The sequence below is a fragment of the Armigeres subalbatus genome, chromosome 1, assembly GCF_024139115.2.
Source record: "Armigeres subalbatus isolate Guangzhou_Male chromosome 1, GZ_Asu_2, whole genome shotgun sequence".
Lineage (NCBI taxonomy): Eukaryota > Metazoa > Arthropoda > Insecta > Diptera > Culicidae > Armigeres > Armigeres subalbatus.
This window is the reverse complement of record NC_085139.1, coordinates 58,097,066-58,117,222: the sequence shown is the minus strand read 5'-3', so window position 1 is coordinate 58,117,222 and position 20,157 is coordinate 58,097,066. Positions and strand designations below refer to the sequence as shown.

The 20,157-nt window shown below is 42.6% G+C and overlaps 2 protein-coding genes across 2 annotated transcripts in view; both read left to right on the top strand.

The window, feature by feature from the left end:
• LOC134212713 (major royal jelly protein 1-like) overlaps positions 1–9,594 on the top strand; it is a 33,572-nt gene extending 23,978 nt beyond the window's left edge. Inside the window, exons 2-5 of the mRNA XM_062691231.1 lie at positions 7,942–8,188; positions 8,256–8,443; positions 8,503–8,670; positions 8,737–9,594. Of these exons, the coding sequence (XP_062547215.1) occupies positions 7,957–8,188; positions 8,256–8,443; positions 8,503–8,670; positions 8,737–9,495 (1,347 nt within the window). The 5' untranslated portion in view covers positions 7,942–7,956 and the 3' untranslated portion in view covers positions 9,496–9,594. The remainder of the gene's footprint in view (positions 1–7,941; positions 8,189–8,255; positions 8,444–8,502; positions 8,671–8,736) is intronic.
• An 8,704-nt stretch (positions 9,595–18,298) lies between these two features.
• LOC134212055 (dolichol-phosphate mannosyltransferase subunit 3-like) lies at positions 18,299–19,395 on the top strand. The gene is made up of 2 exons (XM_062689972.1): positions 18,299–18,572; positions 19,176–19,395. Exons 1-2 carry the CDS (start codon positions 18,423–18,425, stop codon positions 19,308–19,310), a joined length of 285 nt encoding a protein of 94 aa, XP_062545956.1. The 5' UTR covers positions 18,299–18,422; the 3' UTR covers positions 19,311–19,395.
• The last annotated feature ends 762 nt before the right edge of the window (positions 19,396–20,157 follow it).

The following is a 20,157-nucleotide window of genomic DNA, read 5'->3' as shown; positions in this document are numbered from 1 at the left end:
CGTTCGGTGGATCAATTCTGAACTAAACTAGTCTTTAACATGATGGTTTTGACCTTTCGAACAACTTTGTAGATGACGGCTTCTCTCTAGATTGAATAGCTTCCAAAATATCCTACCTTGCCGAAAGTTTCTGGTACACTAGCGCCATTGAGTGGATGAATTATGAACTAAACTAATCTTCAACATAATGGTTTTTACCATCCAAACAGATTTGTAGAATACAGCTACTTGCTAAATTGTATGGATTCTAAGATATTCTACTTTGCTGAAAGTCTTATGTATACTAGCGCCTTTGGGTGAGCGAATTTCAAACTAAACTAATCTCCAACATAATGGTTTTGACTTTCCGAACAACTTTGTAGAAGACGGCTACTTTCCAAGTTGAATAGATTCCGAGATATCCTACCTTGCCTGAACTAAGCTTATCTTTAACATAATGGTTTTAAACTTGTGAACAACTTTGTAGAAGACGTTTTTTTTCTGAATTGAATAGATTCCGAGATATCCTACATCATCTTCCAAAAATATTTGTAGAGTACATCTACTTGCTAAATTGTATGGATCCGAGATATCCTATCTTGCAGAAAGTCTCATGAACAATGAATTCCAAACTAAATTAATCTTCAACAAAATGGTTTTGACCTTCCGAAGAACTTTGTAAAAAACGACTACTTTCTAAATCTAACCGCTTCCAAGATATAGGGGAACTGTTCCATTTTCCATCTCACTGAACATATATTCATCTCATCGCAAAACAAAGAAATACAGCACCAATCTCGTCGCTTCTTTTTGCTAACACGCGTGCTTACTGCTGAAAAAAATCACAAAAATAAGAAACAAACCAAATTCCTTCTCATTGATTTGTTTTTGATGGGATGGAAATAGGTGCTATGGGATGAAGTGCCGAACCGTTCCCCTATTAGATATGTTATACCCAATTACTCTCTAACCCTTAGAAATAACCGCATGTTTTTGATGCGCGTGTGGATCAAAATTCCTTCGTAAAAACATGTTATTCAAAGAGAAGCGAGACAAGCGCTACAACCTGAGAACAGCTGCAAAATTCAGAATTGTTTTGCTTTGTTATGTTTCATCTTCTCCCGTAACACAACGCAGGAGTGACATCAACACAAGAGTTCGTTACAATCGCTTCCCTCGGTAGGCGATCAAACAACGAACATGTATGATTCAGTAGCTTATGTGTGACAAGAGCATCGAAGCTTCGTGTTGCTTGCCGAATTTGTTTCCTCACTACCAGTGACTGCTTGTGAAGCAAGCAAGAGAAGGAGGCATGCGTGGTTTGCTCATCTTCAGTTGGGTTGCAAGCCCTGTTATACAGTTTCTGTAAGGTTCATATACAGGACAGTATTAAAATCTGCCATCCGCTGGTTGGTGTACCATCTCAATTGGCCGCTCGTGGAATCTATAAGATTCTCCCTGGAAACAAATAGTAGGGATCATTTACGTGTTCTTACCGTTCTTACCGAATGAGTAATCCTATATAAGGCTATATGTTCGCTCCAAAAATGAACTTTTTATATGAGGCCCGGATACCCATACCAATCGACTCAGTTTGACGAATTGACGTGATGTCTGTGTGTGTGTTTGTGCACACAAAATCTCACTCACTTTTTAGGAACTTTTCCTCAACCGATTTGCTTGCATTAAATAGCATTCGACGTAAAATCCTGCCCTATTGTTTCCTATTGAAAATTGGTCAGATCGGACTATGGGCTCCGAAGTTATGGCCAAAATACTAATTTCAGCACCTGCATTGGAAAATCACTTTTCTGGAACTTATGCTCATCCAATTGGCTTGCAATAAGTTGCGTTCAGCAGGAAATTTCAGGTTTCAGGTTTTGATTTCAGGTTCTAGGTCATCTCATAGGATCTAAGGGTGGCCGATATGTCGATAATCCGTTTCTAGGGCACCTATTTGAAAGGAAATCACAGATAAATAAAACGGAAATTTCCTCTTCTAAGGGTTCCCCGAGGGCACCTCATAGGCTCCAAGAGTGGCCAATGTGGTCAATTATCGATTTCAAGTGCATAACCATCTGATTGGCGGAAAATCATGACGAAAGAGCGGCGCACGGCATATTTTGGTGCTAAAACGGAAATGTCCTTTCCTTCGGGCTCCCCGGGGGCACCTTGCATCTACCAGGGGTGGTAAATGTGGTCACTTATCGATTTCAAACGCATAACCATCTGTTTGGTAGAAAATCATGACAAAAGAGCCGCCGCACGGCATATTTTGGTGATAAAAAGGAAATGTCCCCTCCCGCGGGTTCCCCAGGGGCACCTTGCATGTACCAGGAGTGACCACTTTCGCCGGAAGCCCTCTCATGGACCATACATTATAGTTTTAAGATAATCTATGCAGAATTAACGATTGAAAGGTATATATGGAGCGATTTTTATGCTCCCCTTATATGACCGACAAGGTCCCCGTGGAAGTCGTTTCCCGGTGGACATTGTCTCCAGAACCAGCATATCACCACATAGCCACAAAATTGATGAGTTTATCTTTCGAACGGTATATAAACTTTGTAATTCGATTATAATTTGACTGTTTTATAAGCATTTACATTTCTGGATCAATATGACCCTAACATCTTATTCGTAACTTTTTTTGTGGGGTCGTTCCTGTTGCACCTTAAAATATTGTTTTCATGTCAGATGCTACATCTCCAGAAAATATTAAAAGTCAAGAAATTTCATAACGATCGGATTATCAGGTAAAAGTTATTCTACTTTGAAGTTTCGTTTTGGGTCATATTGACCCCAATATCTTACTAAGGTTAAATATCGAATTGTTTTTGTTCTGTCTAAACAATTACTCAAGTATGACCAATTACATGCTTTGTTCATTTCCATAAGTCTACAGACATACCTAAATTAATTTTTAAATTTGAAATCCACTTTTGCATAGATTTTACCAGATAATGACTTCATTTAAAACTACATTAAACACTCTTCACGGAATCCAAATTCCAAAGTACTCGCGTTTTCAAGGGCACACCACTCGGTACGGAAGTAACGCACAACTGTCATTTTTATTATTTCACGCATGCTGTGACGCAGCAAAACTGATATTATAATTCACGGAGAAAAAAATATGGTAAAAACAACCATATCTTAGTTTGTTTTAACCAATATTATAGGTTAATTGTGGCCTAAACAAAAAACCAGTTTGGTTTAACTGTACAACATGGTTGAAACTAACTAAATATATAAATATATAATAATATATAAACTATTTTTTTTGGTTTGTTTTGGGCTAGGTTTTAGGTTGGTATACGCACACACAAAAAAACAGTTTATTTTTAATTAAACATATACGTTGGTTCAACCCGAAATCACAATTTGAGTACGCTATGACAAAACTGCTGATAGGAAACTGAATTTTGTTTGAATCAATACTTGTGCATGTTTGAAAATAATTGATTTCTTAGTTTGAATCAAACAAAATTTTTTGTCGAAGCAAGGTTATTACGATGGTTGAAACTAAGTCAAGAAAATATTTATTTCAACCATATATGCAGGCTTGAAATAAACAGATACTGACTTTAAAACAACCAAAATTGAAGGTTGAATATCAAACAAATTTTTGGTTGTTTTAAACTTGCTTAATTTTTGTCTGTGAAGAATTACAGTTGACATTTGGATTCCGTGAGGAGTGTCCTCCTTAGCCATGCGGTAAGACACGCGGCTACAAAGCAAAACCATGCTAGGGGTGGCTGAGTTCGATTCCCGGCGGCGGTCTAGACAATTTTCGGTTTGGAAATTGTCACGACTTCCCTGGGCATAAAAGTATCATCATGTCAGCCTCAAAATGGTAAAAATGGTAACTTGGCTTAGAAACCTCGCAGTTAATAACTGTGGAAGTGCTTAATGAACACTAAGTAGCGAGGCGGCTCTGTCCCAGTGTGGGAATGTAATGCCAATAAGAAGAAGAGGAAGAGGAGTGTCCTTAACATCTCAGCGTGTCAATTAGTGCGCAGCAAGCCATGACTCGGCCTTTTATTGTCAGATCTCGGTGCACCCACTGAGAGCTTCTGTCATAACATTTCGTTCCGGGAATTTGGGGCCACACATTTTGGCGAACATGCCAAGTTCTTCTTTTGATCCCGACGCTGACTTCAAAAGGTGATACAACTCAATAATTAATGTGCTAATTATTAAAATATTTGATGCACAGAGAAACAGACGTCTCACTCAACACATGTTCCATCGTTCACTTTTTTAACGGTTTATTTATTTGTTAAATATCTTGGCTGTGCATATGCACAGCATATGTTCCGAAATGGACAAATTGATATGAAATTTGCGAAAAAGAATCCACGTGTCTTGGAGGGACTCGAACCCTCAACCTCCTACTCTATAGATAGGCGTGATAACCCCTACACAACAAGACCACTTAAAGGTCACGTTTGCGGAAAAGCCATCAGAATCCGAGTACCAACCTCCACCGCGGTTAGCTCTCTTTTTTGCAAATTGAATATCTTTCGGATGCTTGATTTGTCCAATCTCCACATGTGCTTTACTGCACATCTCCACATGTGCTTGGCTGTGGATATACAATAGAAGGAAGAACGCTGAAAAAATATTGTGGTTTGAAAAATCACTGAGCGCGTCTTGAAGACCCCAAAGCGTTTCTGGAAGACCACTGGAAAACACTGGATTGTGTTTAAGAAAATAACAAAGTGCGGCTGGACCTGAGATGAGATAAGACAACTCGGAGCTGAATGCCTCTCATGGTTTGGAAAATCACAAAGGGCGTCTGGAAGATCGCTGGAAAACGGATTGTGGTTAGGAAAATCACAAAGCGCGGCGGGACGTCCGCTGGAAAACGGATTGTGGCTTGGAAAATCAGAAAGCGCGTCTGGAAAACCGTTGGAAAATGGTTGTGGTTTGATTTAAAAAATCACAAAGTGCGTCTGGAAGGCCGCTGGAAAACGGATTGTGGTTTTAAAAATCACAAAGCGCATCCGTAAGACCGCTAGATAACAGATTCTAGTTTGGAAAATTACAAAATGCGTCGTGACGTCCGCTGGAAAACGGATTGTGGTTTGGAAAATTAGAAAGCGCGCATGGAACACCGCTGAAATATTTGGTTGTGGTTAGGAAAATCTCAAAGCGTGTCTGGAAGACCGCTAAAAAACGGGTTGTGGTTAGGAAAATCACAAAGCGCGTAAGGACGACCTTTGAAAAACGATTTGTGGTTTAAAAAATGGTTAGGAAAACCACAAAGCGCGTCAGGACGTCCGCTGAAAATGGATTGGTTTGGGAAATCCAAATCCAATCCAAATCCAATCCAAATCCAATCCAAATCCAATCCAAATCCAATCCAAATCCAATCCAAATCCAATCCAAATCCAATCCAAATCCAATCCAAATCCAATCCAAATCCAATCCAAATCCAATCCAAACCAATCAAACCAATCCAAACCAATCCAAACCAATCCAAACCAATCCAAACCAATCCAAACCAATCCAAACCAATCCAAACCAATCAAACCAATCCAAACCAATCCAAATCAATCCAAACCAATCCAAACCAATCCAAATCCAATCCAAATCCAATCCAAATCCAATCCAAATCCAATCCAAATCCAATCCAAATCCAATCCAAATCCAATCCAAATCCAATCCAAATCCAATCCAAATCCAATCCAAATCCAATCTAAATCCAATCCAAATCCAATTCAATTTAACAGATTATAACATCGCTTACTCAGCTAAAGAATATTGGTCCTTTCTCTCCGATTCTTTCAATTCTTGATTGAAGCCACGCCCCGGTTTTTGAATCACCAAGCACAAATGCACCTACTGTGCATTGCAATTGATGGTGGTTTGTTTCACTTTATGCAAATACAATAAGTGAAAGCTTTATTGATGAAGGTCGCACCAGAATCTCGGGCTGCTTCAACGGTACTATAGGACCGGCCCTTCGCCAATAGAGTTATAACGAACTACAAATCATTCAATCATACCCGAGATAAAGGGTAAGAATTGGCCTGGGTCGGAGCCTGACAGCATTCCAATCAGCAATTATGCAACCGTATACCATCTTGCAAGTCATGATCACAGCCCATTCTGACCGCCAATGTGTTTTATTTGAATTTCTTATCGATGTTCTGTGAATTGAGTCTATCAAAGCAAAGCGGTGCGCCGAATCTTTGCTGTTTTGCCATGTCATGATGTTATTTATTCGATTCCTGTTGCGTGAAAACTCAACAATCGCTATAAAAACTCAGTCGGAGGATTGACCCATCCTCTAGCTAGACGACATCAGACGTTCAGCGTCCCAGTGATTTTTTACCATCATATCTGTATCAGTCTTCTTCGTGGTGGGCTTGCCTTCCTATAGTGGTTACCCATTCTGATTCATTGGTACGAGGTCTTGGGCTCAATCCCAGTATTTTTTTCATAATTTTTCCTACTACTATTGCCTTTATAAATCAAAACGGCAATTAAAATAAGTCGTTGTCTGCATTTTTCATTAAATCACTTTAGGTGGTAATGAATGAAAATGACCTCTACACAAATGATCTAAACCTTTTCACCAACTAGGTACAACATAGTGCGAAATGTTCAAGGAACCGTAAACAACTGCTACTCAATGTTGAATTTTGATGACGACGTATAGATGATGTATTCTCAATGGAACGTCAATTCTAATCTTAAGCTATTAAACTTGTCTTCTCCATTCTAATGCTATGACAATTCAAAATTACTATCAGCTAAGTTGTGACACATGGTGCGATGAAGAGGCTACGAGATCAAGCCGCGACGTTCCTCCATCAAAAATACTCGAGCCATGGTGATGGTAATAAACTTCGAATCAACATAGAACTTTTTTGTTGCTTCTATCACTCGTGTGGCTCCTATCATTATATGTGGTCACGGTTCGCGAAATTGGCCTAATGTCTCTATTTCGTTTGGTCTCTCCGCGGTGGCGGCGGTGATCCTACCATCAGCACACACTGGTTCAGACGCCCCCAAAACGTGCGTTTTTTAGTTTTCGACCTGAAAACTACATTTTAGAGTCATGATGTCTTCAGAAGAGTTGAAGGATATTATTTGGGCTTTCTTTTGATAAAAAAATATCAATGATCTATCCACCTTGAAGGGCGGTATGAAACAAAAAATTTACGCAGATGTACAAAAGCAGTGGTTGTTCTCTGCAATGTTTTAAAGAATGTAAATTGGAACATCTTTTCTAAAGACACAATATTGGACAAATGGTTTTGTAAGGAATTAGAGCACTTTTTGTATGAATGACCCCCAAAAATCATATTTTGAGCATAACTTTTTTGGAAATGATTTTTGCACTATGGGTTATTCTAGAAAGTTGTGCATAATGACAAAAAACATGTTTGTCTAGAAGACTACTTTGATCTATCTTGAAACCTGTCAAAGTTATTAAGGAATTTTTAGAAAAAATAGTCAATTTTCACATCAACACACCATGAAAAGCGGCAAGAGGTGGCAAGCCAAACAGCCACCATCTGAAAGATTCGGTTTTAAGCTACCGAATGCACAATGTTTTGTTTTGTTCCGTCGTGTTCCACTATTGTTTTGAATCAACTTAAAATAGTCCTTAATGTACGTTTTTCAATACAACTGTTACGTAACAATTAAAAAGTGGCTAACATGATTAGTTATTTATTGCATGGTTACAATCTCGACAAATGACATCCATTTGTCTTAAATGTGGCTGTTTCGTCTTGATGGAGATTGTTACTAAAATAACTAAAAAACGCACGTTTTGGGGGCCTCTGAACCAGTGTGCAGCACCAACAACGTAAATAGCCCACTCATCAGCCTGAAAGCCGGCCGCACCCCTCAATGGATCGCGAAACATTTCAATTATCTAATTGTTTTGCATGTTACACCGCAATTTGTTTTATTTCGTTTGTTTGTCTTGTCTTCTAGCGCAAAGCAACAAGCATGATCGTTCGGACGGCGAGTTGGGGTGTTCTGTTGGTGGTCGGGGCCTGCATGGTGAGTATCAACGCCCAGCAGACGACGACCTATGGCAAACAGCTACGATGGGTGACTCAGTGGAACTCTCTGGATTTCGTTTTCTCCTCGCCGAGGGAACGAGAAGAAGCTCTGGCTTCTAAACGATTCATTCATGCGAATTGCATTCCTCTGGATATGGATGTTGATTATAATAGCAGTAGGATCTTAGTTTGGTTCACATTCTGGCAGTCTGTAACTAATCTAAAGTATTTCTTGGATTTCAGATTCTATTCGATCACGGGTTTTTATAACCGTTCCACGCTTCATTGAAGGCATTCCCGCTACTTTGGGCACAATCTCCCAGCAACAGGGTGCGTCAGGACCCCTGATTGAGCCATATCCAAATGCAGCTATTCAGGCAACACCAGAAGATGGTCGATGTCAAGGAATCGTATCGGTGTTTAGAACTACGGTAGGTATTTTATGTTTTAAAAAAATATTATATCATGAGAGTCCTTAACATCATTACAGATCGATGAGTGCAATCGCCTCTGGGTTGTAGATACCGGTAAAATTGGTGATCGCAGAATCTGTTTGCCGAAAATAGTAGCGTTCGATCTTCGGACCGATCAGATCATACACCAGTATCAGATCCCCGCTAATCAGCTGATGTGTGATGTTTCGCTTCTTGTCAGCATTGTAAGTATCCTTCAACGCATCTAACATAATTAGTTTCACTAATATAACCAAATTTTATTCAACCAGCTTGTAGACGTACGTGATCCACCTCCATCTGGAACCTGCTCTAATACCATGATCTACGCCGCGGACGTGACTGGATCAGGTCTTATCGTGTACGACATGGCCCGCGGAAAATCCTGGCGCGTCACCAACAAACTAATGAACCCAAATCCGGATCACGGCACGTTCACCATTGCAAACGAGAGCTTCGACCTGATGGACGGCATGATCAGTATGGCCCTTAGTCCGAAAGCTCCGTCGGATTTCACATTCAACTCGGCGTACGGTGTCGCCAATAAACGGCCCACTGTCCTGAGCGACCGGTTGCTATTCTTCCACGCGCTTGCTTCAATTTCCGAGAACGCTGTCCGCACTTCGGTGCTGCACAACGACACGATGTGGGCGGAAGACGTCGGCGCAATGCCCCGAGCCTTTCGGTCGATCGGTCGCCGAACGACGCAATCTGCCGCCGAAGCGATGGACAGCAATGGAAATTTGTTCTTCGGATTGCTGAACCAGATGGCGATCGCCTGCTGGGACTCCACCACGAACTACAATCCGAACAACTTCAAGATCGTGTCGCAAAACCAGGATACGTTGCAGTTTCCCAGTGGCGTGAAAATCGTACGCAACCGGAAAGGAATCGAAGAATTGTGGGTGATGACCTGCCGGTTTCAGAAGATCATGACCGGCACGTTGAACATGAACGAGACCAACTTCCGGGTGCAGGCGATACAGATTCCCGAACTGCTGGACGGGTCCCGAACGTGTCGGCTCCGTTAGATTTTAGAAGGGGAAGGGAGAGGTGAGAAGGTATAGTTTGTAAGTTCGATCTGTGTATGTGTGTTTCGAGTCGTTATTGAATATAAGTACAACGAATTACGTGAAGTAAGAAAAAATCTTTTAACCGAAATCCTTGAATCAGTGGTGTAGCCACGGGGGTAGTTTTGGACATTTTGAAATTTTTTTTTCGAACCTTCTCAAATAAAAAATAAAACTGAAATCCCCCCCCAGATTAATTTTCTGGCTACGCCACTGCCTTGAATGGGTGAGAAACGATTTGATAAATAATGGTCGTACTTACAGATAGTGGAATATTTTATTAATCATTTCAAGTTCGGGTCCTAGATTATTTTGATTTAATGTGTCAAGTTCGAGATTCTTGAACATTTTAAACGAAGAAAGGTGTACGAAGAATTAAAAATTCTCATAGAGGTATTAAAGTACCTGTTAGAGTTCGATACTCCGCGGTAGACGGAAATGAAAAAGGAGTCATGGATGAGCTTTCAACAAAAGAAGAACTCCTAAGAGCTCCTGGGGATGTGTCTCCTCAAATTTTGTGGGGAAGATATTCCCCTGAACTACTTGTGGAGGAATTGACCAGAATTCTGGAAGGAGCAAATCTCCAGAATTCATGTAGAAATATTTCCTGAGGTAGAATTACCCCAAATTTCTTGAGGTGGAATTCTTCAGAGGAGGAATTCTCCAGAGGAATAACCCGGGGTTCGTAAAGAATTGATTTCCCAGAATTCGAGACGAAAAAATTCCCAGCATTATTCATGAGTGGGAGGGAACAGTTTCCAAGAACCTTTTAAGGAAGAATTCCCTACAATGAAATGCCTGGGAGGAGGAAATCTTAAGAACTCTTGGAGAAGAAATCCAGAAGGGAAAGAAAAACTTAGATTTTTTGAAAAAATACTTAGGCAAAAAGATCCAGGCAACGACATACCCCCATGAGTGATAGTGCGAATTCCACATAAAGCTGCCGATCGATAGAATTAAATGTAAAACAGAACAGCACATGGGAGATCTTTTTGCCTGGTTTGGCACGGTGGTTTCCATACCGCTAACCAAGCCGTCCACAACCAGGACGTTAGGCAAGAAGATTCATGCTTCGATTGTGTGCTGTTATATAGATGGTCTTCCTTTCTCCCTTTCCCACTCTATCGTTTAATACTTGTTCGCACCCTAGCAAACGGCTTTCAATCTGTTGATTTTCAATTAGCTTTCATTTATCTACTCCCTCATACTTTGAGTAGAACTGACCGATAAAACCGATAATCAAATCATTCATTATAATTACGATAGTAAAATCTGTTTCAATTATGAACAAGAAAGGGTGATTGGCGGCCATGTTTCACGCACAGTCTGACAGATAGCAAGGTTGTCTCCCAAATTTTATGCCGATGACTAGCACCAATTGCAAGATAGTTCTTGGGGCAGTTCCAGGCGGGTTTTATGGGCGAACACTCCTCCATGGACCAGGTGTTCGCCATTCGCCAAGTACTGCAAAAATGCCGGGAATAAAACGTGGCCACGCATCATCTATTCATCGACTGCAAAGTCACATATGATACCATCGATCGGGACCAGCTATGGCAGCTAATGCACGAAAACGGATTTCCGGATAAACCGATATGGTTGATCAAGGCGACGATGGATCGGGCGTGCGTAGTTTCGAGGGCATTCTCGAGTCCCTTTGAAACGCGCAGAGGGCTACGGCAAGGTGATGGTCTTTCGTGTCTACTATTCAAAATCGTTTTGGAGGGGGTAATACGAAGAACAGGGATTAACAGTGGTACAATTTTCAATAAGTCCGTCCAGCTTGGTTTAGCCGACGACATAGATATTATGGCACGTAACTTTGAGAAGATGGAGGAAACCTTTTTTATTACCAGACTAAGTCCGTAGTGGCCTGAGCAATACATACAAGTCATCTTCATTCGGATCGGTCCATGGCTGCACTTCGCCAACCACGCAGGCTGCGGATGGTCCGCAAATCGTACTCCACCTGATCGATCCACCTTGCTCGCTGAGCACCTCGCCTTCTTGTTACTGTCGGATCGTTGTCGAGAACCATTTTCACCGGATTACTCCGACATTCTGGCTACGTGCCCGCCCCACCACAGTCTTCCAAATTTTGTGGTGTGACCGATGGATGGTTCTCCCAACAGCTGATGCAACTCGTGGTACATTCGTCTCCTCCACGTACCGTCCGCCATCTGCACCCCACCACAAATGGTACGCAGCACTTTCCTTTCGAAAACTTCCAGTGCGCGTTGGTCCTCCACGAGCATCGTCCAGGTCTCGTGTTCGTAGAGAACTACCAGTTTAAAAAGCGTTTTGTAAATAGTCAGATTGGTACGGCGGCGAACTCTATTCGATCGAAGCGTTTTGCGGAGTCCAAAGTACGTACGATTCCCTGCCATGATGCGTCTCCGAATTTCTCTGCTGGTATCGTTATCTCCCTCCAAAGCGATGTTGAATAGCAGACACGAAAGACCTTATACCTTGCCGTAACCCTCTGCGCTTTTCGAAGGGAATCGAGAATGCCCCTGAAACTCGAACTACGCACATCACCCGATCCATCGTCGCCTTGATCAACCGTATCAGTTTATCCGGAAATCCGTTTTCGTGCATTAGCTGCCATAGCTGGTCCCGATCGATTGTATCATATGCGGCTTTGAAGTCGATGAATAGATGATGTGTGGGTACGTTGTATTCGCGGCATTTCTGTAATACCTGACGTACGGTGAACACCTGATCTGTGGTAGAGCGTTCACCAATAAATCCCGCCTGATACTGCCCCACGAACTCTCTTGCAATTGGTGTTAGTCGGCGGCATAAAATTTGGGAGAGTACCTTGTAGGCGGCGTTCAGCTACAATCCAGCTTATCGCCCTTTTTGTAGATGGGACATACGACACCTTCCATCCACCCCTGCGGCAGAACATCATCCTCCCAAACCTTGGTAATCACCCAGTGCAGCGCTCTAGCCAGTGCCTCACAACCGTGTTTAAACAGCTCTCCTGGTAGTTGGTCAACTCCAGGAGCTTTGTTGTTTTTCAGCCGGCCGATCTCCTCCTGGATTTCCTGGAGATTCGGAGCCGGAAGTCGCATGTCCTACGCGCGTGCTCCTAGGTTCATTACCATATCGCCACCGTGGTCTGCCACATCGCCATTCACGTGCTCTTCGTAGTGCTGCCGCCACCTTTGGATCACCTTACGGTCGTTTGTAAGAAGGTTCCCGTTTATGTCCTTACACATATTGGGCTGTGGCACGTGGCCCTTGCGTGAGCGGTTTAACTTCTCATAGAACTTTCGTGCATTATCAGCGCGGTACAGTTCCTCCGTCTCTTCACGGTCTCGATCTTCATGCTGGCGCTTTTTCATCCGAAAAATCGAGTTCTGTCTGCTCCGCGCCCGTTTGTATCGTGCTTCGTTTGCCCTCGTGGGGTGTTGCAGCAATCTCGCCCATGCTGCATTCTTCTTATCAACTAACTGCTCACATTACCCGTCATGCCAGTTTCTCTGATCCGGGGGCACCAGTGCAGCGGTTGCGGTGCTTCCAATGGCGGATCGAATATATCTCCAGCCATCTTCAAGAGACGCTGCGCCTAGCTGCTCTTCCGTTGTGAGTGCCATATCCAGCTGCTGCGCATAGTCTACCGTCTTGTAGCCGCCCAATGTTTAGCCGCGGCAGACGACTCTGACGCGTGTTGTACACCGTCGATAGTTTTGAGCGCAGACATACTGCAGCGAGGTAGTGGTCGAATTCAATATTCGCACTGTGGTAAGTGCATACGTTCGTGATGTCGGAGAAGAATTTGCCGTCGATTAGAACGTGGTCGATTTGGTTTTCCGTTACTTGATTAGGTGATTTCCATGTAGCCTTGTGGATATTCTTGCGGGGAAGAAAGTGCTTCGGACTACCATACCGCGGGAGGCTGCAAAGTTTATGCGTCGTTGGCCGTTGTCGTTCGATACGGTATGCAGACTGTCTGATCCGATGACCGATCTATACATTTCCTCCCTTCCTACCTGAGCGTTCATGTCACCGATGACGATTTTGACGTCCCGCAGTGGGCATCCATCGTATGTCTGCTCCAGCTGTGCATAGAACGCTTCTTTCTCGTTGTCGGGTCTCCTTTCGTGTGGGCTGTGCACGTTGATGATGCTATAATTAAAAAAATCGGCCTTTTATCTTCAGCTTGCACATCCTTGCGTTGATTGGCTGCCACCCAATCACGCGTTGGCGCATCTTTCCCAGCACTATGAAGCCGGTTCCCAGCTCGTTGGTGGTGCCACAGCTTTGGTAGAATGTAGCCTCTCGATGCCCGCTTTTCCACACTTTCTGTCCTGTCCAGCAGATTTCCTGCAGCACTACGACGTCGAAATTGGGGGATGTAATTCATCGTAGATTATCCTATCGCAACCTGCGAAGCCTAGCGACTTGCAGTTCCATGTTCCAAGCTTCCAATCGTGATCCTTTATTCGTCCCCTAGGTCGTTGCCGATTGTATCGAGTCGTATTATCTACTATGTCGTTCGTAATGGTTGCTTTTAAAGGCGGCTTATTGGGCCTCCTGTCTCGTTGGAGGGGCGTCGTGTCAGAGCTGTTTAGCGTCCCACCTGACACCAGGACTTAGGCTTGTGCGCTTTGAGCCACACGGTCGCTTTGGCGAAGCCTACTTGCGGATACTTGCAGCTTTTTATAGAGGTTTAACAAACCTACTATCAAACCCCACCACATCCTAGGCAGGCACCACAACTCGCAGATGGCCTGGGGAGGGATCGTCAAGCCCTTGGACATAGTCCCTGCTGCCCACAAGGAGGAAACCTACATCAGACTGAATAGGGATTCCAAGCGGATTGGACTTGTCATCAACACGTCGAAGACTAAGTACATGATAGGAAGAGGTTCCAGAGAAGACAATGTGAGCCACCCACCGCGAGTTTGCATCGGTGGTGATGACATCGAGGTGGTAGAAGAATTTGTGTACCTGGGCTCACTGGTGACTGCCGAAAATGATACCAGCAGAGAAATTCGGTGACGTATAGTGGCTGGAAATCGTTTGTGCTTTGGCCTCCGCAAGACGCTCCGATCGAATAGAGTTTGCAGCCGTTCCAAAATGACAATCTACAAAACGCTCATTAGACCGATAGTCCTCTACGGACACAAGACCTGGACGATGCTCGTGGAGGACCAACGCCCACTGGGAGTTTTCGAAAGGAAAAAGTTGCGTACAATTTATGGTGGGCTGCAGATGGCGGACGATAGTGGAAGAGGCGAATGAACCACGAGTTGCATGAGCTGCTGGGAGAACCATCCATCGTTCACATCGCAAAAATCGGACGACTGCGGTGGTGGCGGTGCGGTGGCGAGGGCTAGGTACAGGGCTAGGTGGATCGATCAGGTGGAAGATGACTTGCGGACCCTCCGTAGACTGCGTGGTTGGCGACGTGTAGCCATGGACCTAGCCGAATGGAGAAGAGTTACTTTATTGATAATTGAAATTGAAATAATTGAAAAACAACAAAGCCCCTGGAGTTGACCAACTACCAGGAGAGCTGTTTAAACACGGTGGTGAAGCACTGGCTAGAGCGCTGCACTGGGTGATTACCAAGGTTTGGGAGGATGAGGTTCTGCCGCAGGAGTGGATGGAAGGTGTCGTGTGTCCCATCTACAAAAAGGGCGATAAGCTGGATTGTAGCAACTACCGCGCAATCACATTGCTGAACGCCGCCTACAAGGTACTCTCCCAAATTTTATGCCGTCGACTAACACCAATTGCAAGAGAGTTCGTGGGGCAGTACCAGGCGGGATTTATGGGTGAACGCTCTACCACAGACCAGGTGTTCGCCATACGTCAGGTATTGCAGAAATGCCGCGAATACAACGTGCCCACACATCATCTATTTATCGACTTCAAAGCCGCATATGATACAATCGATCGGGACCAGCTATGGCAGCTTATGCACGAAAACGGATTTCCGAATAAACTGATACGGTTGATCAAGGCGACGATGGATCGGGTGATGTGCGTAGTTCGAGTTTCAGGGCATTCTCGAGTCCCTTCGAAACCCGTAGAGGGTTACGGCAAGGTGATGGTCTTTCGTGTCTGCTATTCAACATCGCTTTGGAGGGAGTAATACGAAGGGCAGGGATTGACACGAGTGGTACGATTTTCACGAAGTCCGTCCAGTTATTTGGTTTCGCCGACGACATTGATATCATGGCACGTAACTTTGAGAGGATGGAGGAAGCCTACATCAGACTGAAAAGCGAAGCTAAACGGATTGGACTAGTCATCAACACGTCGAAGACGAAGTACATGATAGGAAGAGGCTCAAGAGAGGTCAATGAGCCACCCACCACGAGTTTCTATCGGTGGTCACGAAATCGAGGTGGTAGAAGAATTCGTGTACTTGGGCTCACTGGTGACCGCCGATAACGATACCAGCAGAGAAATTCGGAGACGCATAGTGGCTGGAAATCGTACGTACTTTGGACTCCGCAAGACGCTCCGATCGAATAGAGTTCGCCGCCGTACCAAACTGACTATCTACAAAACGCTTATAAGACCGGTAGTTCTCTACGGACACGAGACCTGGACGATGCTCGTGGAGGACCAACGCGCACTGGGAGTTTTCGAAAGGAAAGTGTTGCGTACCATCTATGGTGGGGTGCAGATGGCGGACGGTACGTGGAGGAGGCGAATGAACCACGAGTTGCATCAGCTGTTGGGAGAACCATCCATCGTTCACACCGCGAAAATCGGAAGACTGCGGTGGGCCGGGCACGTAGCCAGAATGTCGGACAGTAATCCGGTGAAAATGGTTCTCGACAACGATCCGACGGGAACAAGAAGGCGAGGTGCACAGCGGGCAAGGTGGATCGATCAGGTGGAGGACGACTTGCGGACCCTCCGCAGACTGCGTGGTTGGCGAAATGCAGCCATGAACCGAGCTGAATGGAGAAGTCTTTTATGTGCAGCACAGGCCACTCCGGCCTTAGTCTGATGATAAATAAATAAATACTTTATTGATAGCGATTTGTTATTCGAACACAGTCAGTTTTGGTACAATTATGGTCAACATATGTGTCAACATGTTTGCTGGGTAGTGTTTTGTTGTTGATTTGCGTTGTTTTAATTTCAAAGCCTACTTTTACATCAAATGGCCAAAAAGCTTACGCTCAAGTATATGAACGATATGAACATAGGTTAAGATAACTTATTTAATGAATCGCCCACTTTGAGCGGGCTTACAGCGGCACACTAGGAGTTAACTTTCTGAAATCTGTATGGCGAAAGGTAGGTATCTATGGTTCGATTTCTCAAAATTAAGCACCTTCATCAAAAAAATATTTGGTAGGCGTATTAGCGGATACCTTCCTACACAACCAAATAGCTTTTAATGAAAAGTTCCTGATTTTGAGAAAACCCGCGTTATATGTCTTTCGCCATACAAATTTCTGGCGGTTAACTCATGCTGGCTATTTGCGCATTAGATGTAGCAGCGGCGGGTAGAAAATCAGCCACTGCCAATAATTCATTAATATCTCACGTGGCATACGGATTTCGGTGCTGTATGGATTCCGGACCCCTACGATAGCAACCGTGGGCGGTCTTTTATGCACATGCTCAAATCAAAGGACCTAAATTCCTACAGATTTTTTTTTGTGACTAAATATGTTATTAAATATGTTTAATAAAATGGATAGCTCGAGTAGCATTACAAATAGCTCAAAGATTTCCTTGATAAACGGATCATATAATTTGAACGTTATTCAACACATTTGATAAATAAAAAATAGATTTGATTTTTATTTATTCACATCATATTGCAATAAACCCCTCGTTTGTGAGGGATTATAATCCATAAGACGGACAGATTTTGGTTCTGGACAAATTCCAATTCATCAAGTTATGGCAATAAAAAAAGCAAGTAATCGAAATAATCTCAACCGTGCGTCTCCTTCGAACTTAGTATCAAATTGTAAAGAGACTTAAGCGCCGTGAGTCGACGAACCCCATCCCGTATTGTTTCATATTCCGAACACTGGCGTTTTAACCATCACGGATCGGCAGCAAAACTGTATTTGGTGTGACCTGGCCAAAGTGTTATATTTATGAGTCGACTCAATTCAACGTAATTACCTTAAGCTTTTGATTCGATTTCAACAATTAATTTTCCATATCGATAGAAAGCTATTTAAATTTCTTCAGGCGGCAAATGAACCGGAAACGGAGTTGCTACATTGTCGAAGGATAGTCTCTTCTAGCTGCTTCGAAGATGCTTGTCTTCCATTTCGAGGACCATGGCTGACTGTTATCAAATTTGAGGAAACGGTAGGCCTTTAGATTTTTCGGGAAGAACCTAGAGCTTCGTTCGTGTTCGCAGTTCGCAAGTCATATTAGTCGAATTATGCTCATTTGACGTCAAGTTCGAATTCTATCATTACAATTACAATCATCTAAAATAATTCCCCAGATGAGTTCATTTTGTTGTTACTAGTGATTTTTGTCAAGTTTTTTGTCAGCTGAATAGTTTGGTTATTCCGTTCTATTGAATCTAATTTCTAATTGGAAATCTCAAGCCAGCGTCTAGCATGTTGCATTATTTTATTTTCACAAAGATTTCGCGCCAAATTGTCTTGCCATAAAAGAATGAACGCACCATAAGTGCCTGTGCTGACATCTACATACGAACACTCGAGTGTGCGGTGCACCTAGCGGTCGTCTCATGAAACTTGTTTCCCCGTTTCTGTTCGCTTGACAACCACCACGTCAACAGTGACACCGTGTAATTAATCAAAACAAACAAACTTGAGGTCCCTCGGTTCGCATCGCTTCGTAGTTGAACCGGCTTCATCGAAATAGGATTTACGGTGCTTAGGTAGTGGATTTTGATCCTTAATTTGATTAAAATGACCAAGCTGATGGAGTGGTTAGCGGCGGCCGTCGCGTTCTTTGGAGTGTACTTTGCCATCGTGTGTCGTCAGGTGCAGCATCAGGTTTTCGACCAGTATATGTTCGAGATTCAACTCTCTCCGCTGATTCTGTTGGTGATTTTTGGAGTAAGTAATACTCAAACTAATATGTCTTGCGCTTAGTACCATAACGAGGTAACTGCATTGATGATTTTTTTGAGTTGATGCTCTCTTATTACTCTCAACCATGAATGTTAGAATTCATTACAACTCTGTATAATAACTTACAAAAATCTTACCTCCAGTATGCCAATACCTAAGTACATAGGCAAATTTGTTAGATCCTTATACCAGAGATTTGAGCTTCTTGAATAGGTATTGTAAGAAAAGTTTGCAAAATTGTAGATCTTGTACAATATTTGTGTTATAAAAATAATCTATCAATTTCGCATATCCCCAGTTCTTATATAGATTTTAGTTTTTAGTAGGTTCTTTTACAGAATTGCAAGAAAATCTAACATATGCTGCAGCGCGCTGGTAGGGTGTATCAATGTAGAGAAATGCGGCAGTTTGCTGAATCGAGCTGAGTTGTTACCGAAAGGAAAAATTGATGCACTTACACTCTTATGATATTAAGCACTAGAAGTGTATTATATAAACGAACACTTTCCTTGCTATGAATGGAAACCGATATGAATAACAGTTGTTGACATGAGATGTTTACCTGTAAAAAAAAAACTTTAATTCCAGCTTTACTCTGCCACCGTTGTATTGTACCGAACGTTTACCTTCAACAATTGTGAGGAAGCAGCTAAGGAACTTCTGGAACAGATCAAGGAAGCGAAGAAGGATTTGCGGAGTAAAGGAATGGTACTCAGTGATTAATTTTAAGAGATAGTTGAGTAATTTATAAAAGTAAATCATATGTCAATCATCAAATTAATAGCATTTATATTGTTTTAATAATTGACTTTGGCGTTTTATTTCTAATTTCACTTTAATTTCTTTTATTAGGGTTTGGAGAATTAAACTGAAATTAAACTTAAAAGTGACATTTCAATAATTATCGAATAACCCTGCTCGCAGAGCATGATTACTTTTGACAGATATCGAATCATTTTTCATTGGAATTGCTGGGTAGCACCAGCTATTCTTATGATCGGGTGATTTTTTTTATTTTCGAACTGTCACTTTTAAGTTGAATTCTCCAAATGAAACTATGAATTTGAGTTTAATTCTCCAAATGAGATAAAACGTGCCTTACGAGGAGTAAAGCTTTCAGTTAGGATTACAGGTGTAGACATACAGAACTTTAAATTGTTATGTGATGAAAAGCGGATTTCGCCAAGAATTGCTGTTTTAGGGTTTGTCTTATTTCAGTTTTTCGTAATTTCAATCTCACCACACATTTTTGCCCTGGTACTATTATCACAAACAATTGATTAAACCTTTTACATAACGGTGGGTTGAAATTTGGAATAGCTGTCGAAAATCCCCTGCCGATTTCCATTAGTGTCTAATTGTTTTTTATCGAGACATTCAGTAAACAGGAATTATTAAAATTGTCGATGAAAGTAACATCCATACACTCCAATACAGAATCACTTTGATCACTATTATTGTGCATTTAGACCAAAACTGTTTGTATGACGCTGATAAACTGGCAGCAAGGCCCACTTCCGACGAGATTCACACGGAAAAGTAAAATAAATATGCAGCACTGCATGGTGTT

What these genes read in the sequence shown, in the direction of transcription:
- LOC134212055 (XM_062689972.1), top strand. Translation starts at nt 18,423, where the DNA reads ATGACCAAGCTGATGGAGTGGTTAGCGGCGGCCGTCGCGTTCTTTGGA. An exon ending in TTCTGTTGGTGATTTTTGGA is followed by an intron (nt 18,573 to 19,175) that starts GTAAGTAATACT and finishes CTTTAATTCCAG; the next exon opens with CTTTACTCTGCCACCGTTGT.